This window comes from Parambassis ranga, chromosome 1 (assembly GCF_900634625.1).
Source record: "Parambassis ranga chromosome 1, fParRan2.1, whole genome shotgun sequence".
NCBI classification, from domain to species: domain Eukaryota; kingdom Metazoa; phylum Chordata; class Actinopteri; family Ambassidae; genus Parambassis; species Parambassis ranga.
This window is the reverse complement of record NC_041022.1, coordinates 23,140,138-23,162,581: the sequence shown is the minus strand read 5'-3', so window position 1 is coordinate 23,162,581 and position 22,444 is coordinate 23,140,138. Positions and strand designations below refer to the sequence as shown.

At 43.2% G+C, this 22,444-nt stretch overlaps 3 protein-coding genes across 5 annotated transcripts; all 3 read left to right on the top strand.

Annotated features, from left to right (window-relative positions):
- The first annotated feature begins 90 nt into the window (after window positions 1-90).
- rcor3 (REST corepressor 3) lies at window positions 91-9,099 on the top strand. The gene is made up of 12 exons (XM_028410961.1): window positions 91-310; window positions 416-472; window positions 1,227-1,304; window positions 1,385-1,437; window positions 1,959-2,120; window positions 2,217-2,341; window positions 2,622-2,700; window positions 3,359-3,574; window positions 4,682-4,759; window positions 4,855-4,912; window positions 5,076-5,320; window positions 7,135-9,099. The coding sequence occupies exons 1-12, from the start codon at window positions 187-189 to the stop codon at window positions 7,519-7,521; spliced, it is 1,662 nt and encodes a 553-aa protein (XP_028266762.1). The 5' UTR covers window positions 91-186; the 3' UTR covers window positions 7,522-9,099.
- Window positions 9,100-10,228: 1,129 nt separating this feature from the next.
- On the top strand, window positions 10,229-15,776 carry traf5 (Tnf receptor-associated factor 5). 2 transcript variants are annotated; one of them, XM_028410879.1, is made up of 11 exons: window positions 10,229-10,394; window positions 11,639-11,911; window positions 11,993-12,056; window positions 12,253-12,354; window positions 12,476-12,640; window positions 12,779-12,856; window positions 13,386-13,460; window positions 13,533-13,625; window positions 13,842-13,982; window positions 14,143-14,308; window positions 14,647-15,776. In XM_028410879.1, the coding sequence occupies exons 2-11, from the start codon at window positions 11,643-11,645 to the stop codon at window positions 15,231-15,233; spliced, it is 1,740 nt and encodes a 579-aa protein (XP_028266680.1). In that variant the 5' UTR covers window positions 10,229-10,394; window positions 11,639-11,642; the 3' UTR covers window positions 15,234-15,776. The 2 variants fall into 2 exon arrangements, with proteins under 2 accessions (XP_028266680.1, XP_028266676.1); XM_028410875.1 differs by lacking the exon at window positions 10,229-10,394 and having other exon boundaries at window positions 10,423-11,911.
- A 1,558-nt stretch (window positions 15,777-17,334) lies between these two features.
- On the top strand, window positions 17,335-21,882 carry LOC114439511 (creatine kinase M-type). 2 transcript variants are annotated; one of them, XM_028411493.1, is made up of 9 exons: window positions 17,335-17,406; window positions 17,692-17,738; window positions 18,075-18,273; window positions 18,465-18,622; window positions 18,686-18,818; window positions 19,189-19,342; window positions 19,636-19,759; window positions 20,150-20,339; window positions 20,493-21,882. In XM_028411493.1, the coding sequence occupies exons 1-9, from the start codon at window positions 17,391-17,393 to the stop codon at window positions 20,651-20,653; spliced, it is 1,182 nt and encodes a 393-aa protein (XP_028267294.1). In that variant the 5' UTR covers window positions 17,335-17,390; the 3' UTR covers window positions 20,654-21,882. The 2 variants fall into 2 exon arrangements, with proteins under 2 accessions (XP_028267294.1, XP_028267303.1); XM_028411502.1 differs by lacking the exon at window positions 17,335-17,406 and adding an exon at window positions 17,452-17,581.
- The last annotated feature ends 562 nt before the right edge of the window (window positions 21,883-22,444 follow it).

Genomic DNA, 22,444 nt, shown 5'->3' with positions numbered 1-22,444 from the left:
TGTAAAAAATGTTTTGTCCTAACATGATGTGACCGTATAAATACGATGGGAGTGAAAAGAAGGGCGCCACAGCGACACGGACGGAGCTGCGGCTGCTGAGCGAACAGCAGCAGAAAAACGTCCAGCTCCTGCTGACATTTTATATTCCGACACGGCAGCTAAAAAACGCTGAAATAGCCCGCGGAGATGCCTGGGATGATGGATAAAGGTTCGGAATACTTAGGGAAAGGTCGCTCGAACGGTACCAAGAGTCCGTCGAATGCTTCTAATGGACATTTTTCTGACGAAAGCGGCAGCGACGACGAACACGGCGAGTATAGCCTCGAACAACCTCTTATCGCCTCCCATGCCCGCGTTTTGAGCGTGTACATTCTAATAATTCGTCTCTTGTACATGTTAATTATGTCTTTTCCAGATGTGGGCATGCGGGTTGGAGCTGATTATCAAGCCAACATTCCCGAGTTCGAGCCCGGTGAGGTTTTACTGTTTTTCTACCTGAGTGACGGGACGGACGGTGGTAGCCTCGATACATGTACAGCACAGAATGTAACAGCACTCACTGTGCAACTGGGTTTGAAGATCCAAACTGTGCCTGTATCATTAGAGCAGCTAATTGAAGCTGGGTTTGAGTCTGTGGCGGTAATAACAGTCATTACTTTGTTATAACGTGAGGATAAGGGCTGCAGGAACATGTACCGAGGCTACCTCAACTTCTCAACTTGTGACAGTAATGAATGTAATGAACCGACTGTGCCGTTCACTTATCCTTTTCCTGCACAATCACATTATTAAACAACAAGAATAACAATGATAGCATCATATCAAAGAAACAAATTTAGTATCTAGGTTTTATCATTATCATTTTTGCCTGTAATATTAAGGTAAAAAAAAAAGGAAAATTACAATGATTGAAAATTTACCTACCATAACCAGGTCTAATAAGGATCTTATTTATCTTATGCTGAACCATTAAACACATGGATGTAATGATGCTCAAATTTTCTGAATTGTGATATTTTTATCCACCAGCACACACCCCAGTAATTTCTATATGTTAAGTACATGCTTTATGACCACTGAGTAGCAACGTGATAGATGTGTTCACATATATGTGAACTGCACATCATTGTGCATAACATTGGTAATTTGTCTCTTTATCTTTGCATAATAAGGAGCAAATCTGCACAAAAGTTGGACTTATTGTTTCCTTTTTTCGTGATAAATAGGTTCCACTAAGTACACAGACAAAGACAGTGGAGGGATGCTGGTCTGGTCTCCTTATCACACCATTGTTGACTCCAAACGTAAGTTGAAACTCTTCTTCTGAGTGAGAGTCTGTTGTTCCCATTCAGGCCTAACTGAAAGAGTTTTTTCCCCTCCACAGTGGATGAATACATCGCCATTGCCAAAGAGAAACATGGATACAATGTGGAGCAGGTGGGTCCCTCATTAGTGAAGTGTCCTTACAAACATGGTGTAAATGTCAATCTGCTAGTTTTAAATCTTCATACAAGGAAACATGAACTGTGAATTGACTCCACTGCTCCATCAGTGGTGGGAAGTAACTAGAAGTAAGATGTTGATGAAGATGCTCAGTCATCTGGGTTTTATTCATTCAGAAGGTTGAAGAAAACTTCAAGTAAACGCTTTCCTTCAACCTTCTGATTAACTACAAGTAAGTTTATGTAAACACTTCAGCCACCACAAATCTGATCACACAGAGCTAACAGAGACCTGGGACTCATGAGGTGTTGAGTTCAGAGCAGTTGCTTTTATAAAATGTGTTGAAAGTTGCCATAAAACTGCATTTTGCTCTTTGCTTCTACAAGCATCTGCATACTGTATAAAGGCAGTGATTTTGGATGCTATAAGTCCTACTGAAAACATGCACACAGATCAAAACTACATATGATATTTACACAGCTTCATGTCATGTGTGTGTTATTTTCTGTGCCCAGGCTCTTGGCATGCTCTTCTGGCACAAGCATAACATAGAGAAGTCTTTAGCCGACCTGCCAAACTTCACTCCATTCCCAGATGAGTGGACAGTGGAGGACAAGGTGCTGTTTGAACAGGCCTTCAGCTTCCATGGCAAGAGCTTCCACCGTATCCAGCAGATGGTAAACACTTAAAAACAGAAAATCGTGCAACATCTTACCTTGTTACAGAGTCTCATTTAGAGGACTCCATGTGTAATTATACTGTGTTCCATTCAGTTACCAGATAAATCCATCTCCAGTCTGGTCAAGTACTACTACTCATGGAAGAAGACACGCTCCAGAACCAGCCTGATGGACCGACAGGCTCGCAAACTGGCCAACAGGAGCAACCAGGATGACAGGTACAGCTGGTCTGCAGCAGCCATTTTTCTGTGTATAATGAACAGAAAATTCATTCTTATCTTTTATATAAACAACATATTTTATATAGAGATATATAGACAAGTCTAGTTGCCTCTGAAAGCATTGCTTGATTTTTTTATTTTTTATTATTAATGACAAAAGAGTTCACAGAACATTACCGTACTTCGAGATCAGGATGTCATACCTTGTGCAGCTGTCTTCTTTGGGAATGTGTTATGTGCCATCTAGTGACTGACCTTGGCCTTGTCGTTGCTGTAGCGATGAGGAAATGGAAGAAGCCAATCCCATTGAGGCCAACGACAGCGACTATGACCCCAACAAGGAAACCAAGAAAGAGGTATTGTGGATTTGCCCAAACTGCTGCTGGCATGGTGATAACACACATCAGTGCATGTGGTTTTTTTGAAACAAAAAAATGCAATACGAATTTAGAGACTGCATGCTAAGAAGTTCACTGTAAACAGAAAAAAGACCAGATTACTGTGGTGAGCATTACATAGCAGAAAGTTTAGTTTATTTACTTAATTTTATTTTAGTTTTTATCTTATTGCATGTTAATTATTATATGTTCTTTGTATGCACCAATCACTAAGGCAAATTCCTAGTAATGTGAACCCCCTTCACTTACATGGCAATAAACATGATTCTGATTCTGATTCTGATTCTGAAATGTTTTTTAGTAGTTATTAGCTCTTGGTGTGTGCTACCATGTATTTGCATATTACTGAGCAATCCAGTGTCATTTGGGTTCTGCTTAATCTAGAACAGCACAAAGAGAGTAATACACAATGCCCCCTTTATGTGATATTAAAGTATGTAGCATCTATTTGAAAGAAAAACTAGCTCCTCCTCACATGTGAACCAGGCCAGCTCTGACCTACATCCCATTGACTGACATCCTTACTTGATCGAATACTACCGACAGAGGAGAGGCCACCATGCGGTTTCCACAGCTTTTATCTTCTCTCCTCCATTTTGTATTCCCTCTTCTTCAGAACCAGGCAGAGCCGGTAATGCCTGGCTCTAAGGTGGCATTGGGCAGACGGGAGCACCAAACTCTGCAGCATCGGCACCACCAGCGCTCCCGCTGTCGCCCCCCTAAAGGCATGTACCTGACCCAGGAGGACGTGGTGGCTGTGTCCTGCAGCTCTTCCGCTGCCAACACCCTCCTCCGTCAGCTGGACATGGAGCTGGTGTCCCTCAAGAGACAGGTAGGAGGTGCTACAACTTTACTCCTCATGCCACTGATGACCTTATAAATACAGACATCCATAAATAAGCAACGTAATCCGGATCCATTCTCTAACCTTATGTGTGTCAGCGACTTTCAATGTACAACTTAAAACCACAAATGAGATTTAAATAAACTTTTATTTCTCAGTTTCCACAGAACTTTTAGTGAACCAGACTTCTTAAATTCCACGGTTTAAGACTGTTTTCTAGCCATTTGGCAAATATGCATTCATAAATCTACATAAAAATCCCAGAAAAGACTACTCATAACTTTAGAAATACACGTGGTGAAGTTAACTTCAGTAAGCACAGCTTCTACTGGTAGCTGTTTGTGACAACATGGGCTAATTGCATAGCACTGCATTGGTTACAATGACATGTGTGGGCATTTCTGTGTGTGGTCTGTGTTTAGGCTTTTATCAACAATATTCCTTCATTATTTAGAATAATTAAACTTAAGACAAACATGAATCAGCTGAGAACACACACACTAGTCATTAGCATAAACATGCAAATTTTAGCATGTCATTTTCTTTAGCATTGGCACATTGAAATAGGTGTAAAGACAGAGAGTTTTAACTCACCCCACCAAACAGTCAGGGAGCTTTTTTCATTTACACCCCTGATTAAGATGAGGTCCTGCTTCTTTTCCGTCACTCTGGACTGCGTGCTACGTGTGCTCGAGCACAGAGGAAGTGAATGGAGCTTAAAGACCCCCCTGAGCTGTCTTGTCAGGTGCCTGTCCATAGGATTGTTACCAAAGCCGTTTACTATGGGAGAGCACATTACTGAGCGAAGCAAAGAGAATAATAGAGAAATATGATGATGATTTATGAGAACAGTCTACCTTACAAATATTTAAATTAAAATAATCTCACTTTCTGCTCACATGATTGGGCCCTAATCTCAAGGGCTGTGGCATGTTTTTCAAGCTGTCAGATGTTCACTTTTTTGTGCAGAAATAAACATTTGAAGCTTCATCTTATGATCACAACATGTTACTTGGTGCTAATATTCTGCTACCTAGTGGTAAGACTGCATCTGGAGCAATCTCATTCACTGAGCTGTTTGTGACTGGTTTTCAGGTCCAGAATGCCAAACAGATGAACAGTGGACTGAAACACATGTTGGAGTCTGGGATCGAAGAGTTCAGGCTGCCTGAGGTACAAACACAATGAAGCTAATATTAATGATCAATATATTGCATGAAGCTTATCATATGAACTACTCACTGTAACTTTGATTTTTATTCTTGTAGAGTAACCAGAAGGTGAATGCCCGCTGGACTACAGACGAGCAGCTCCTGGCTGTTCAAGGTGAGCTTCTTATTCATAGCAGCATCAGGTGACAAGATGAACAGCCTGAAATGTTAAAACGTACCAAAACATCTACATAACTTTATATGTTGTAATGTTGCCCAGTTTTAATCTGTCTGCTGCATGCTGGGATATGAGCTAATGAAACCGGAATGCTCTACAGGTGTCAGGAAGTACGGCAAAGACTTCCAGGCCATCGCTGACGTTATTGGTAACAAGACAGTGGGCCAGGTGAAGAACTTCTTTGTGAACTACCGGAGGCGTTTCAACCTAGAGGAGGTGCTGCAGGAGTGGGAGGCGGAGCAGGGAACCCGAGCTCCCAACGGAGACAGCGTCACTTCTGGAGAGGAGGGAAAGAACAGCTCGACCACGCCATCAGGAAAGAGCACAGATGAGGAGGATGAGGAGGTGAGGCATTTTATTTTATATATAGATATTTGAAAAAGAAAACATTTCCGCTGATCACTTTCTAAATTATTGATCAAATATTTAAATATGATTGTTCTAAAGGGAAATTTTGTACAATTGATGATCGATATTGAATTTATAATCAATGTACACTGCTTAAAAAAAATAAGGTACGCTGAGAACAAACTAACATAAAAATGATGTAAATCAAAATTATTAACCCATGGAGGTCTGGATTTGGAACCATACTCAAAATGAAAGTGGAAAATCACATCACAGTCTGATCCACCTTGAGTGGAAATTCCTCAAGACAAGTCAAAATGAGGCTCAGTAGTGTGTGTGGCCTCCATGTGCCTGTATGACCTCCCTACAACACCTTAGCATGCTCCTGATGAGGAGGTGGATGTTGTCCTGAGGGATCTCCTCCCAGACCTGGATTAAAGCATCAGTCAGCTCCTGGACAGTCTGTGGTGCAGCGTGGTGTTGGTGGATGGAGCGAGACATGATGTCCCAGATGTGCTGGATTGGATTCAGGTCTGGGGAACTGGCAGGCCAGTCCATAGCATCAAGGCCTTCATCATGCAGGAACTGCTGACACACTTCAGCCACATGAGGCCTAGCATTGTCATTATCAGAAGGAACCCAGGGCCCACTGCACCAGCATACGGTCTCACAATGGGTCTGAGGATCTCATCCTGGTACCTAATGTCAGGGTACCTCTGGCTACCACATGGAGGGCTGTGCGGCCCTCCAAAGAAATGCCTCCCCACACCATTCCCATCCCCACCGCCAAACCGGTCATGCTGGAGGATGTTTCAGACAGCAGAACGTCCTCCACAGTGTCTCCAGACTCTGTCACGTCTGTCACATGTGCTCAGTGTGAACCTGCTGAAGAGCAGAGGTGAATCTGCCAATCTTGGTGTTCTGCACTCTGCATGACGATGGACTGTAAGCAGAAGCCCCACTTGTGGACGTCGGGCCCTCATACCACCCTCATGGAGTCTGTTTCTGACAGTTTGAGCAGAAACATGCATATTAGTGTCCTGCTGGAGGTCATGGTGCAGGGCTCTGGCAGTGCTCCTCCTGCTCCTCCATGTCTCCTGGTGTACTGGCCTGTCTCCTGGTATCTCCTCCATGCTCTGGACACTGTGCTGACAGACACAGCAAACCTTCTTGCCACAGCTCTCATTGATGTTTCATCCTGGATGAGCTGCACTACCTGAGCAGCTTGTGTGGGTTGTAGACACCGCCTCATGCTACCTCTAGGGGTGAGAGCACTGACAAAATGCAAAAGTGATCATACATCAGGCAAAAAGGGTGAGAGCAGAGACATGGTCTGTGGTCAGCACCTGCAGAACCTCTCCTTTATAGGGCTGTCTTGATCACTGCCTCTTCACAATCAGTGTTGATCCTAACTGGACAGGCTGATTTCACAGAAGTGCGACTGACTTGGAGCTACATTGTGTTCTTTAAGTGTTCCTTTATTTTTTTGAGCAGTGTATGTTTCTGGCATTATTCTCAGCAGACAGTATTCATATTTTAAACTTTGAATCTTAGTAAAAAAACTTTATTGAAAAGAAATGCTGAATTGTGACATTAAACCTGAAACATAGCAGGAGGAAAGTGAATTACAAATTGAAAAAAATTGAAATTGAATTTGCATTTCAATGTTTATATTCTGTGAAAATGTATTTATTTAATTATTTACTTATTTTTAAAAAAAGGCATTACAATAAAACTGCCTGAATGGTCAAAATGCAGCTGACCTCCTTGTGATCACCGCTTGACTTGCCCCGCCCTCTCCTTCTTTCTAGGGTCAGGTGACCTCTTCAGGTGCATCTCCTGCTGCTTCCTCTGCCTCTTCAGCTCAGACTCCTGTCACGTCCAACGCCTCCTCTTCCTCCTCCCTCCACCAGCCCCCTCCCCTACTGAGACCCTCCCTCCCTGCCACACCCTCCCTGCACCGCCAGCCGCCACCTCTCCAACAGCAGGCCCGCTTCCTGCAGCCCCGTCCTTCCCTGCAGCAACCCCCACCTCTTATACGCCCTTCCAACCCTCTGCCACCCCGCCTCAACCCCCGTCCTCCTGCACCGATGACCCTCGGTGGCAACCCAGGAGGGTCAGGGTCAAGCTCCACTCAGCAGGCCGCTGGGCTGGCTGTCCACCAACCGGACACTGCCTCGTCTTCCTCTCTCCACTAATGAATGTCAGACTGAGTTTCTATTTAACAAAGACAAGAACAAAACGTTTTCAGTGTCACCTAGAACTGACTGCAAGTTTGCTGCACTCAGTCCTGTGGGAAAATTTGAAAGACATTATTCCTCAAAACAACAGCAGTACTATTGATCGCATCTATCACACAGGGACGTAAAGGTGCTTCACTAATGGTATTTACACAAAACTAAACCCAAAGGGGCTTAGTGTTTAATATTCATGGACAATATTTGTTCTTCCCACAGGACTTACATGCAGCACATCTGGAATTTAATGGGCATATCTTGTTTGTTTTGTAAAGGAGTCCGGACTAGAAGCCACTCTTTAGATATGTGAGAGTGTGCAGGCTGTTCAGTCAGAGCTTTTTCATGATCACCTCATCTTCACCAGACTTGTGGCATCCCTCAGGGTTCCCTCCAGGATCCCTTCAGTTTCCTTATCAATGACTCCAATTAGACACAACCGCCAAAATCACAGCAGAAAAAGGTAATTAAGTCATTATTATTAGCCATCTTCTAGGCAAGATGGAAATAGCAATCATGCAATGCTAGCAGTCCTGTAGGTGCATAGTCAAGCGGGGCTTTGAGCTCAATGTGCTCAATGGTTGGTTGACCAACGACATTCTCCAGTGTTCACAATCTGAGGTTAGCATGTTAGCATGCTAACATTAGCAGTTACTTTAGTATTCATTTAGTAATACTAACGGCAGCATAAGAAAGAGGAGGAGAATCGGCAAAGGTAGTAGAATTTACAAGTAAAGCATATCCATAGTTATATAGAGCTATGCTGGAGCTGAGAGGCGTGACTTTTGCATGATTGTTGACATTCAAATTCACACAGATCAGTAAATGATTACCTGTTAACAACAAACTAGCCCTCCTACTGCTAATACAGAACACACTCGGGGGGGGGGCATAGAATTATGGAATGATGATGTCACTAGATTGATTAAACTAAGCCCTAAGTGTTGTGTACAGTAGCATTAGACAGCAACATGTACAGTTTGGTATCTTTTTGAATGATTTGTAACCCTCAGTCCATTCACTCAGCTGTCACTGATTCTAACCTGGTTAAAAAAACACAAAACAAAAAGAACAGCTGCTGTTGATTCAATGCTCTTTGAAAACACTAAAGCTTCAAACCTCCTCTCACATGTGTAGAAAATGTCTCCATCAGCCCACAGAACGTGTTCATGACTGCTCTTGTTCTGTTGTGTTTTCCCCAAGTTTAACTGTTGTTTTTATATGTCCGCCACCCATTTAGGAACAAAGCTGATTTGATTGTGTGCTGTCTGTTAGTCTTTCAGTTATTTATTCTTATTCTTCCTGGTGCTGCCAGTTTGTGTTCAAGAAAAGAAAAAGAAAAAAAACCTTGTGAAAGTGCTCTTAATGCTTTTTTTGACAAACGTATCACTGCAACAAATGTAACTGGAATCACACAGAGTCCTTTCAGTTTCAGTAGAACTTGTGAAATATTCATGTTAAGATAAAGCTGCTGAGATGTCTCTCTGAGGTTGTTGGCTGTTCTCATTAAAGACTGCATTTGTACCACCAGTGTTTTCCTTCTTCACTTCAGACAGTAAATGTGCTTTTCCTCCTCCTGCAGGGGTTAATGTTGGAGCGTGCCCCTTTATTAACCATCTGCATTGAGGTCTGAGTAGCAGGAGAGGGGTGATGTAAGCCTGTGGGGAAGTTGAGCAATCCCTTGTTTCTAGGCAACCATAAACAATGTTGGCCATGTGACTACACTTTTGAAGAGTCATTATTTTATTCAGCATGTGAAGAAAAAAAGCCCAGCCAACATATTTAAGTTAGAAATCTTAAGACTTGTCTGTGATGTTTGTCTAAATTTCATGTGTAGGTGCTTAAAAAGTTACAGTATGATGCATCACATGTTGTTAGTGTTTGATTGCTGAATGATGTAGGCCTGGGGCCCTTCTTACCATTCTTTCTTAAGTTTTATATTCTTGCATTCTATCACTAAATTATGTGACATTTTGATATTGTGAGACAAAAAAAAGCTTCACGCTGTGGTTTTCTTACAGGAGGCAGGGCTTCGGCTGCTTCAGTGCCGCAAAATGTTATCAGAAAGTGACACTGATGTCACAGCACACTGGGTAAGAGATGGAAAAGCCTAATTATCTTCACAGGAATAGCCTCACACACCTTTAGGCTAGAACAGAGGAGCGGCTATTGTTAAAAATAACTAGCACTTTAAAAGATTTTACTACGACACTGGCCATTTATTTAGAGACTGGCTCTAGACAGGCATGTGCTGTTTTAGTTTTTACCCTCAGGATGTGACTGGTTGGTTGAGTTGAGGTAATGTGCATCACTACCTGTCAATCATCCCTGATGTGCTGAAGCCAAGGGACTTAAGGGAGAATACTCCTCTGGATGTAGCGGCCCAGCCTCTGACTGTGGATTTTTTTAAGGGCATTGTTGAAAAAAAGAATTTGAAAACTTCAACTTTACTTAAGTAAGAAGTGAATGTTGAATAGAAGCTCTGCTCCGCTGTCATCTGATGCTTTGACATGTGCAGCACACACAAATACCTCAGGTCCAGCGTGGGCTATCCCTCTTGTTGAGCCAATTGGAGACAATACTCACGGTGTTGATGTTAATCATCCTAACACATGCTTATATGTTGTCGTAGGAGACATGTTTACCACTCAGTAATGACGGTGGGCAGCAGCAGCAGCAGGTTGCTGATGTTAAGTCACTTCCTGCAGTTTTGATTTCCTCCTCTTGTTGCAGCGGCTGCTCTCCTGATCACACCGATCGATAGGATCGATCTGCTGTGCCTGCCGGCCGGCAGTTTACAGGTGTTTAATGACTTCGCGGGGATTTCAGTGACTGAGGTAAGAAAATACAACAACAGCTCAACAGTGTGTGCGGCTGGCGGGACAGACCTGAAAATGAAAGTAAAGCAGCTGCGGCGCGGGAACTGCGAGACTTACCAGAAACTTTAATAAAAGTATAAACGCGAGAAAGCTGCGCGTGTTCGTTTTCATAGTTTAAATCCGTACAAAGACACAGTGGGAGCTAAGGTTACTGTAGGTTCAGCTGTGAGGGCAGAAGCAGCGGCGGGGATTCCCCTGCAGAGCTCCACACGTTCAGATATCAGCGCTCATATTCACACGCTGCTGTTAGTCTGTTCATGTGTGTCACTCCGGTTAATATCTTTATTTATCACCATACAGTAATGTCAAACCACGTGTGCGCGTCACTGACACGTGAGACGTCAAATGACGTTCAAACGAGCGATCGCGACCCTAAGGACACACCATATACGGTCTATGGTGCACACTCAGTTCGAGGCTGTTCTCACGACAGGTACCTGAATGCACCACGTATTAGATCTGCTGTAAAACACACACTGATGCGTTAGCGGTAGGTCTGGTCTGGACGGTTCAGATTGCTGTAATATAATGATCCTGTATTCACAGATAGGCCACACTATGATCACAGTCTATTTCCAGCGAGGTTTTTTGACATACATAACACACACAACATCCAAATACTCAGATGTCCTATAATCAATCATACCCTGATAATCAGAAGGTTTTTTTAAGTAATATTCACCGTGTTTTTTTTTGGTCGTATGGGTTAACTACAGTTTAAAAGTTGATCCGATTCAGACTTATATTTATACCTGCATTACATTTGTTTCTGCACCTGTGTTTATTTTTATCTTGCTGTAAATAATGTTTATACTGTTATTTTTACCGTTAGAGGTATATTTGTTATTTCTTTGGTATGCTTGAGTGCCTGTATTTGGCTGCTGCAACAGTGAAATTTCCAAGCTTCGATGAATAGTAAGTAAGAAAAGTGTTTCTATTCTATTCTATTCTATTCTATTCTATTCTATTCTAAAACAGGTCCAGGTGCCCTAGAGCAATCTTTTCTTCAGTGTGTTGTTGCATCACCTGGATGCAGAGTTTAGGCTGCATCGCGGTGCATGAAAAATCACACAGATAAATAGAACTGCACCGAAACAATCAGGCACATGACCAAAAGTCATGATACAGCAGTCGTTTTTAAAAATGTGTAAAATGAATGAGTGATTCATTTGATCAACTCACCTGTGTATGATCACTGGCAGACTCATGGCAACAGCAGATCCAAATTTGGGCGGGTCCCGGGAATCCACTTTGCAGTCAGAGGGATCAAGACTGGAGTCCGAGGAGTCCAAAATGAGATCGACGGGCTCCTTGGTATCCTGGGAGGCGGAGCTGACCTCCATCCAGCACTCTCTGAAGTTTGTGTTGAAGCTGAGGGAGGAGTTTGTTTGTCCCATCTGCAGAGGGGTGGTGCTCAACCCCCAGCAGAACTCCTGTGGACACATCTACTGCTTCCACTGCCTCCAAGGACTGCTGTAAGAACCGGGGCAACACACTCAGACAGGCTGACCTTGAAGCTGCATTTCAGTTGAATGTCTGTCTGCTTTGCATTTTAGGGAGAGCTCATCGCCATCCAGCCCAGTCTGCCCAGTGGACAAGACAGTCATCACACCAGCAGAGGTCAGACATGTGCAGTAATGGTTACACCCGAAGAATCAAAATCTAGTATTTGCTCTTTTAGCTCTGTGTTGGTCTCCTGGCTTTGTGGCTGCTTACTCCTCCACCGTGGATGGATGAAACATGGCTGCCAGTGCAGCATCATAGCTTATTGATGTGTTTGTCAGTAATAGTTTGAAGAAATGTTTTCCCCCTACAGGTTTTTCAGGATAAGTGCTGCAAACGAGAGATCTCTGGTTTAGACGTGTACTGCACCAACTCCCCAGCATGCTCCTCGGTTGTCACATTAAACCACCTGCAGGTAATCTCCTGTCTGGGCCCGGCTCTAACGGCCAAACTGTGGGACCATGTCGGTGTCCGTTCAAGTTGTTTCCTGTTCAAGCAGTGAAGAATTATGGGAAAAATCTGTGCATCATCTGCAGGAGCATCTGAGGTCATGTCATTATGAGGTGTTGCAGTGCACCAATCCGGGCTGCAGGGTGGCGCTACAGAGGAGATACCTGCAGGAGCACATGACCAAAACCTGTCCTCACCGCAGGGAGCCCTGCCCTCACTGTCGGCAGCCGCTGCAGCTCAGCTTCATCCAGGTAACGTTGCACAGGGCCTGAAGAATCTCTGAGCCATTACTTCCTAAAGGATGCACTTAAAGAGCTCTGTGTTTGACCTTCCTGTGTTCCACGACAGTCATCTGTTATGTTCACAGTGTGTTTTTGGTGACTCTGCAGGATCACGTGCACATCTCGTGTCCGGAGGTAGAGGTGGACTGTCCTGATGGCTGCTCGCAGCAAGTCCCCAGACACAAGGTGAGCTCCCCCTCACAGTCACATTATATGTACAATCAACAGTCTCTGACTGGTTGTGTTTCGGCAACAAATCCATGACTTTGGGCCCATCTAGACTGAAAATCAATTGCTGCTGTGTTGTAGCAATTGATACCAGCATACCAGAGGATACAAGCAGGGTGTCTTGGAATTTGCCGTGCTATAAGGCCTTGGATATTTAGTCTGTTAAATAAGAGCAGCCTTTGTGGTACTCAAGAAACCGTTATTGTGGCCCAATTTGTGTATTTCCAAGAGTTTAAATTGAGGCAACTGGACTCAAGGATTGTTTTTTTGAAGACGTTTCGCCACTCCTCCGAGTGGCTTCTTCAGTTCAGTTCAGTTCAGTCCTTACTTTGGATGATTTGGAAACATGTGACATTACACACCAACAGTGTAGTATGTAATCACATAAACACACACAGTGCACACAGTACTACATGTAGAGTAGAGTCAGAGTCACGTTTTGAACAAATTTAAATCGTTCAGTAAAAGTATTTTTCTTGTCTTCCAGCTGGTGGAGCACAGAGAGTTGTGTCCTGAGGTTCAGACTGACTGCTCCTATAAGAAGTTTGGCTGCTCTGTACAGGTGAGATTATCGAACAGACAAATCAAATATTTGTGATAAGCTGGTTTTCTTCTTACCTGGTGTGTCATGCAGGGCAAGAGAGGGACTGTGATGCTGCACGAAGACGCTGCTGTCAATCATCACATGCTGCTGGTACTGAGGAGCAACACACACCTTGAACAACAGGTAAAAACAAGCCTGGACGTCACAGAGAAGAAGCTCACATCAGCATCACCATCATAAGGAATGGCTGTGTCAGAAATGACTCCCTATGTATGGCCCTATGCTTCCTCATGAGTTCACTGTAGAGTGCCCTACATTGAACTCCCTATACAGGTACCAGGGAGTAGGGAGTGGTTTCAGACACGTGTGTTCACCTCAGACCTTTGTCTCCTTGATCAGGTGGAGGTTCTCCAGGAGGAGGCGCTGCTGAGACAGCGAGATGCCAACACTGACAGTTTACTGGTTACAGGAATGCAGCAGCAGATCAGGCCGCTGCTACAGCAGAGCAGCAGCCACGAACACATCATCTCTACAGCTCAGGTTAATTCACAGTTTAAAGTTGATCATCCTGTCTGCTCCACACAGCTACAACAATGTTACTTACTGAACCAGGTCTCAACCATAAAATATTGATCTTGTCCTGAGAGTCAGAGCAGCATAATGAAACAACGTGTCCCTGTCTCTTTCTGGGTGTGATCAGAGGACTCTGAGCAGGCAGGAGGACACCCTGTCCGCCCTCCAACTGGACGTCCAGCAGGTGGCACAGGGACTGGGTCCTGGTTTCGCGGAGCTGGAGCAGCTCAGAAAGTCTCTGGATGCTGTGATGCTGGAAGTGTCCTCAGCTGAGGCTCTCAGAGATCAAATGGGCAAGTAAACTGGGACTAGACAGGACAGATGAAACTCAGCATATATGCCTAATCAGCTATCTAACTTAGCTCCTAGGCTGTAAACCTATTTATTTCTGCTGCAACGTTAGACCTAACATTAAGGACTGACTCACTGTTAGACCCCCAGAGGTCATGAGGAGAACTGCATTAATCACACTTAGCATGGGCTTCATTTTTCAGGCCTGGGGGTCACTGCTTGACAGAATATAAAATCTGACATCATTATATTTTTGAACTGACTGGGATTGTTAGTACATCTAAAAAAACAAACCAAGCACAGCTGTTGTATAATTATTGTTTGTGCTTTCTTCATGCAGGAACTTTGGAGAAGAAGCTGAAGCGTCAATCGGGTCTCCTGGACCTCCACTCTGCTCAGCTCGACCTCAACAAGCAGCGTCTGCAGGAACTCGAAACGACGTCCTATGACGGGAAACTGATCTGGAAGATTGAGGACTTCAGGACAAAGAGGGAAGCCGAGGTCAAAGGTCAGCCGCCATGCCTGAGCAGCGTACCATTCTACACCGGCCACTGTGGCTACAAAATGGCGATCAAAGCCTATCTGAATGGGGATGGGGAGGGGAGAGGGACTCACCTTTCCCTGTATGTGGTCCTGATGCCAGGAGACTTTGACGCTCTGCTGCCATGGCCTTTCAGGCAGACTGTTTCTCTGTCCATTCTGGATCAAAGTGGAGCCGCTAACCACCGTAGCCTCAGCTTCAGACCTGACCCAGCAAACAAATGCTTCCAACGGCCCGCTGCTGAGGCAATAAGCAACACTGCTGTGGGATTTCCCTGCTTCATTCCTCTGGACATGCTGGACACTCCTCAGAATGCTGCATACATCAAGGACGACACTCTGTTCTTTAAAGTGAAGGTGGACATGTCGGGTTTAGAGCAGTTTTAGGCATTCTTCTATAGGTTTGACCAAATCTGGCAAACGTTTAGGGATGTGATGGAAGAAGGCAGCTGTGTATTTACTGCACATGTTCTCAAGAGAAGACTGATCGTGCACTATAAAATGGTTTCTGATCATTTTTTGTTCTAATCATGTGTCTAACATGGACACAGTGCTCTCAGGGATAAAATCAATTATTATTAATAAAGTACTCACTTTATTTTGATGTTTTAATGACATGACTTAGCTGTGAGTAGAAAACTCTCGGCCCTCGTTTGGTGCGTTATATTACTTTTATTTATTTATTTATTCAGTGTTTGAATCCATGCACGTGCTACAGAGAAGTATAACTGCAGCTGCACCCCTTCTGCTGAAGCTGAGGGAGAGACTCTTTTTCAGTGTTAGCAGCTCATACTGATGGTGATCAGTAATCCCAGAGCTGCACTAATAAGGTAAAACAAATAATAAATAGCGACTGTAACACTGTGTGTCGTTTTGAGTTTATCAACAGCCATCAGTTACGCAGCCTAATGTTGACAGACTGATGTTGTTTTAACCATAGATCCTCAGCGAATGTTTTGTACAGTACAGTATGTCATATACTCATGTCTTCATTGAGTTTAACATGAATGTAACATTAGGATCATTCTGTGATTCTGTCTTAATGTTATGACCAGGTTCTTACAATGAAACATCTTTGTCATTATTTAAGACCTTTTTTGAAATTAACAATAATTATTATTATTTCAATAAACTTAAAAAAATGTTCTGTTTATATGTATGTTGCATACTGACTAAACAGTGGTGCATCTTCAGTTTTGAATATCTCTGCTTAATGTCTGACCCTGATTTTCACACATTTTGAATCATCGGTCTGATTGTCTACTCGCAGGACTTTTGTGTACATCTGCTCAAGTTTCTGGTCAGTTTATGTTATGTTGTTTAACAATTTAATAAGCCTAAAATAAAATTTAAAGATGGCAGAGAAATTGTGATAATGAGATACAATAAAATAGATTTATTAATGAATAATAATGTGTTACAATTAAATAAATAAAAAAAAACATAGGTACAATAACTGTTTTTAATGGCTGGCTGAATTTTTGTCATGTGGGTATAGGAACATGTACCCACACACACAATATATAGTCTACTATATTGTTGTTCTGTTCTTCCAGCTTGTACTTTCTGTCCTTCTGTAGATCAGACAGGAGCTTCAGGCTTGACAGCAGCTCTGGTGTGATGGCGTGATCTCTCTTGAGAGCAGAGATTCACAGCTGCTGTCTGTGCAATTCCATGTCCTGGCAGAGAAAAACATTAATATCAAGGACTGAGATTATTATTATTATTATTATTATTATTATTTTACTTCAATTACCATAAAGCTCTAGACTATAGGTTGGCTGTTGCTCAGGTGGGTGTGCCACCTCTCACCTGCGCAAGACACTGAAACTGTTGCTCCAGATGGCAGGTGAGCAAATCTGTGTAACTATAGTACAGCACATTATGTTAAGAAGTAGCTTCAGTATCTTAACAGAAACCACAGCGCCCTCTACTGTCCATGTCCATGGTTTTTGTTGTGGTTTTGTTGCTTGTTTTGTTTTTGAATGTGTATTGTCTTGTGTTTCTCTGTGGCACCCTTTACTTTTTCATTTGAAAGTCTTACTTCCTGTCTTTGTTTTCCTTCCTACACCTTGTGTATTTGGTCCATCTCCTCTTCCTCTGTGTTCCCTGCATCTCTTCCATTTTCTTTTTCACCTACCAGATTCTTTGTTATCTTCTGTTTTCCATGTCTGTGTCTCTTCTGGCTGTTGCTATCTAGTTTTGTACATTGCTTCCTGTATTTACAATAATTAATGGTTGTGGCTTCTTAAATCAAACGATGTGATACTTTCCCTAACCACTATTTGATGTAGTTGTTAGCCTAAGAGGGTGCCCTTTACTTCAAAAACCAAAGAATGATGTCACACATCTCTCCTGGTGGATGAGAGCATGCCTTCACAGCAGTACGAACATAGCAGCCGTGTGGTTATAAAAAGGCTGATATTGTTTGAACTGTAACCGGAGCCCTGCAGGCTGCGGGATGAGCTGCTCAGGACCAACACAACTATTCTTAGACCTTTTGTTGTGCTAACGGCCGCCTGGAACTGCCATCAAGCCGACGACATGTGGAAGGTCAAACGTGAGTGTCCCATCGTTTTCCCTGCATGCCTGTGATTTTCACTCAGGAAGATAACTCAGAGATAACCACGTCTGACCGGCTACAGTTTTATTTCACACAGATACATGATCTTTGGTGTCTGAAGAAGTTTTTGTATTCTCTGTATTTTTATATCACTTCATCTTTTTTTAACCTTGTAAGAATCCAGATTCCATCATTATTTGTCTTTAGGATTGACTCAATGATTCATTAAGTAACATGTTTAAATTTGCAGACTTGATATCTGTATCTATATATTTGTTACAGCTCCTGTTGCATTCCCCATGGAGACGAGGTACCGGCCGATTTTAGAGGTAACTGATATGATCCATGTTACCGTTCAGTAATCTCTACACTCAGCCAGAACTTAAAGCTCACTGAGCAGCAGTTGATGTGACAGTCGATATTATTTTGGTATTGATATTTCCTCCTAGAGAGTGATAATTACTACATGGAAGCTGTTATCACTAACACATGAACTGAGCCCAGATGCTTCACTGTTGCTGTTATTACTGGTGTGTATTGATCACAGATTCCACAAATTGGGCTTGCCCACGTTATCAATTATTTAATATAGTGTGTATGTTAAATTATACTGATACAAGAGGAATATTGTGAAATCCTCTCATCGTCTCCTCCTGTGTGCTCAGAGTTTGGTTCCTCCTGACCCCATGTCCCAGTTCCACTTGAAAAGAGGTTCCCCTGAGGAAGAGTTTCCAGACCTGTGCAGGAACACTACCTGGATGGGACGGATCCTCACACCGGCCATGTACCGCAGGCAGTTCAACCGCTGCACCCAGAGTGGAGTCATCTTTGATGATGTCATCCGTCCAGGCCTTGAGGAACCAGGTGATGTCACAGTGGTAGGATGGTCATCAGGGATCAATCTGGGGTTATCTGGAGCAACAGACAACTGATGCTGACTAAACTGTATTATACTGCAAAATACAGCTCATGAATGTTTATTTGTCCTGTTCTCCAGATTGAATAAGGCTTACTCCAAAGTTAAAATACATGTAATGTTGTTGTGCTGTATGTAGGTGACTGGTCAGGCCCCGCGTCTGTCGGGTGTGTTGCTGGCGACGCTCAGTCCTACATCCTGTTCTGTGACTTCTTTGATCGAATCATTGAGTCATATCATGAACACAAGGTCACCAGCCTGACTCCAGAGAGTGACTTCAACTATGACAACCTGAAGGTAAGCTCAGAACACTGGAAATGATTGGAGAAGGCTCTATTACCATTGTGTGTGTGTGTGCAGGGGGGTGATGCCTTGGACAAGTCATATGCTGTACGCTGTGAGGTCAGTGTCGTTCGAGGTGTTGAAGACTTCTGCTTCCCAACACACTGCAGCCGAGGAGAGCGAAGGCAGCTCCTAATGCTGGCAAGGAAAGGTACTACATGTTATCTAATACAATAGCTGATTTAGAGTGTGTTGCTAACCTCTAGCCTTACATCCAGGTCACCTTACAAACCTTATTGCACCACAGGCCTGATGTGTTAAGTCACTGTTTTCCACATTCATTTTTGTAGTAAAGTGGCATACCATGTGTTTTGTTGATACTAGTCAGGTCATAGTTCTGCCTATGTCACATGTTTCATTTGTTGCCTATACAACAGAAGCAGTATATTGTGTGTCCATTGGTACTGCCCCTTGGAAATCCAGCTTGAACTAGACCAGAATAACAATCCTTTGTAGAGAATAGAACATGCGGGTCCGGATCGCTAACCTAAGAGATGTTGTGAATCTCCTGTCTTTCTCAGCTCTGCAGCGGCTGGAGGAGGAGCGGCCGGGTCGACTCCTCTTGCTGGAGAAGCCGAACGAGGAGCAGTGCGGGGAGCTGACTCTGAACCCACCGTCCTCCTGGCAGCTCCGTATCGGCGTGGCTCGAGACTGGCCTGATGCAAGGGCAGTCTGGTCAGTGCGGTTTCTTGTATGAGGAGGAGAGCTAAGGCCTAGGTGGTAGAGCAGGTCAGGCATTAAGTGTAAGAGCCCGGCCGTATCTGTCCACATGTCAAACTGTCCTTGACAAAGACAACGAAGCTGCTACAGATGCATGTACAGAAGCAGCCCTAGTTACACTACACCCACTGTTACACTTGGTTGAACCAAAGCAACTGGTGCTGTCTGTTACACTCTGCCTCTGATTAGGATTATGTGAGTCAATTAATTTGGAGCAGATGCTTGATTTATGTATATTCTTTATGTAGGGTGAGTCAAGATGGCAGCCTGGTAGTCTGGGTTAACATAGAGGACCACATAAGGCTGGTGTCCACACAAGATGATGGCAATGTGGCTGAAGCCTTTAAGAGTATCTGCATCAATCTGCAGAAGGTCAGTGACAGGCCTCACTGTGATCACTGGTTTTAAAATGACAGTCAGTGCAACCTAACATAAAAGAAAAACCTTAAGAATTTTAGAGTTCTGGATTTTAGTTAGAATTGTGAGCATTATAGGTGGAATGTTGCGTTTACAAAGTAAATAAATCAAATTATTAATTCCTATTCCACCATCATGTACTGTGACATAAGGTTAATACATATATACTTTTATCTTTTAGCTGATGACATGAAATTACACAGAAACATCTAAGGATATAATGTAATTGTCTACCAGACAGGAAGTCTGAAATGGTAGAAAGTGATATAGGCCTGGGGCCTTCAATGATTCTCTGGTGTGACCTTTGACCTTCAGAGGTTTGAAGTTTTATTTGCGTGTGTGCAGCTGGAGGAGTTCTACAGAGAGCTTAGACACCCGTTCATCTGGAAGCAGCAGCTGGGATGGGTGACGAGCTCTCCTGCAGATGTGGGAACAGGTCTGAGGACCAATGTCTACCTCAAACTGCAACACCTTCCGATGCACAGGCGACTCCCGGCAGTCTTGAAGAGACTGAGGATCCGCATGGACAAAACAGGTAGGCTAGTCGAAGGAGGACGTTGTCTTTAAAACTGTGGATCTGGTTAGCATTATATGTCCCCAAGTATTTTTCTCTAAACAACCAAGTTCAACACAAGACAGCAGCTCTGGCTTTCAATTCATTTTTCATACTTGCCTTTTTATTTCCCAGAATCCCCAGTGCTGTATTGTGTGAGCAATGTGCCGACCTTTGGGATAAGCGAGGTGGGACTGGCCCAGCTGGTGGTGGATGGTGTCAAACTGCTCATCACTATGGAGAAGAGGCTGGAGAGCGGCAGAGACATCGATGAAGTGGTTCCTGCACAGAAGTAGATCTGGATGGTGACTGGCTGGAGTCAGGAGGAGAACAGATACAGGGCTGTTTAAAAGTTTAGAATTTTCTAGATTTCTGCATAAATATGACCCAAACATTTCAAACAAGTCCTGAAAGTAGAAAAGCTTTCAATCAATGGAGGATGTCAGTGAGTGCCCTGTTTGATCGCAGGAGATTTCTGAGGACAAGATTTATTGTTGCTCATCAGGCTCCAAGAGTTTGGACCCCACTAACCCACAGACAGATTTCATACATCCAAAGGAACTTCTAAACCATTGTTACCCTCATCATGAGTGGTCAACTAACAAATATCACTCCAAAAACACACATGTAATGGTCTGTGACGTCACAAAGAAAACCTCTACGCAGAATCCACCAACAGGAGAACATGGTGTGTGTGGCAGAGATGCGTATAGAGGCCTGCTGGGGAAATGTTTGGTGGATGGGTGAGACCAGAATAGAATTTGGTTTAAATGAGAAGCCTTAAAGGATATCAAATATAAGAACACATCCCATCTGTTGAACAGGGTGGTGGAATCATGGTTTGGGTCTGTTTGCTGCATCTGAGCCAGGACAGCGTACCAAACAGACAAGCTACGACACGGAACCATGAATTCACACTTATACTGTTGAATTGGAAAGAGAAAAATGTCGGGACATCTGTCTCTATACGTCAAAAAGTGAGTCACGCAGCGAGATGATGACACTGAAGCTGTTCTGGACTGAGGAATGACCTCAAATGTTTCCAGACCACTGTGTACGACTGATCGCTGATCAGCAAGGAAACATTCAGCTGTTGTTATTGCTGCATATAGAGGTCACAACAGATAAATAAATGACAAAGTGAGTATCTGTGTTTCATTTGTTTGATTGGCTTCTTCTTTTCCAGTTAGGTCAGGTTGATGTCATATTTATGCAGACATAGAAAATTCTACAGCGTTCAGAAACCTTCGTGTAGCATTGCAGGCTATTTTCATATTAGGTTATAGGTTATTATATTATTTATTATTATTATAAGATTGGCATGCTAAACCACTTCCTGTCTTTGACTGTACATGTGATTTGTTTTGTGTGATGTTATGAAAATTGGTGCAAGCTATTATTAGGGTTCCCTGCAGTGAATCAGTGTCTAACTATAGCTGCAGTACAAATTGTAAAATCCTCTGAGGCTAATGTGTGATTCATGATACTGGCCTGTATAAATAGAACAGAACTGAGTGGACAGTATCGATGGAAGCCATATTGTTACAGTGAAACCTGGTCTGTTCACCGTCTCAATAAACACCTTACGTTTCAGCAGTTTGTATCTATTATTGCAGTGCATTTAGGAATCTAAACTGTTTCTGCTTTAAAATCTAAAATACACTGGCATACACTACAAACAGTATTGTTATGTTGAATTTACATTACGATGCTTACCAGTATAATGACAATAATGACACCCCACTGTTGAATAACTCATTGAACTCATCGCAGTGAGGTGACCTCAAAACCCCACCTCTCCCCAGCCTTTCAACGCTACCCGCTGCCTCTCTGTGACAAAATGTGCTGACGTACTTTCAGTTTTTTGATAAGACAGGTATACATATTTATCCAATGACCCTATCTTCAATGAAATTACACATGCTGTATTTCCAAAAGGCTCTAACATCAGTGCTAAAACTACCATCTGATATGTCCAGATTACAATCTCCTTTACAATATTAAGAAAATAATGTCAAAATGTGCATGCCTTATCAAGAAAACCTAGACTTTTCTTATCGAAACGAGGTACAGCATGTAAACGTAGC

Bases quoted from the DNA above. Each gene is read 5' to 3' on its own strand.
- rcor3 (XM_028410961.1), top strand. From the start codon at position 187: ATGCCTGGGATGATGGATAAAGGTTCGGAATACTTAGGGAAAGGTCGC. The intron at 1,438-1,958 runs GTGGGTCCCTCA...TTCTGTGCCCAG, and splicing joins ATGGATACAATGTGGAGCAG to GCTCTTGGCATGCTCTTCTG. The intron at 4,760-4,854 runs GTACAAACACAA...TTATTCTTGTAG, and splicing joins AAGAGTTCAGGCTGCCTGAG to AGTAACCAGAAGGTGAATGC.
- traf5 (XM_028410875.1), top strand. From the start codon at position 11,625: ATGATCACTGGCAGACTCATGGCAACAGCAGATCCAAATTTGGGCGGG. The intron at 12,857-13,385 runs GTGAGCTCCCCC...CTTGTCTTCCAG, and splicing joins AGCAAGTCCCCAGACACAAG to CTGGTGGAGCACAGAGAGTT. The intron at 13,461-13,532 runs GTGAGATTATCG...TGTGTCATGCAG, and splicing joins AGTTTGGCTGCTCTGTACAG to GGCAAGAGAGGGACTGTGAT.
- LOC114439511 (XM_028411493.1), top strand. The intron at 18,274-18,464 runs GTGATGTCACAG...TGCTGTATGTAG, and splicing joins TCCAGGCCTTGAGGAACCAG to GTGACTGGTCAGGCCCCGCG. The intron at 20,340-20,492 runs GTAGGCTAGTCG...TTTATTTCCCAG, and splicing joins GATCCGCATGGACAAAACAG to AATCCCCAGTGCTGTATTGT.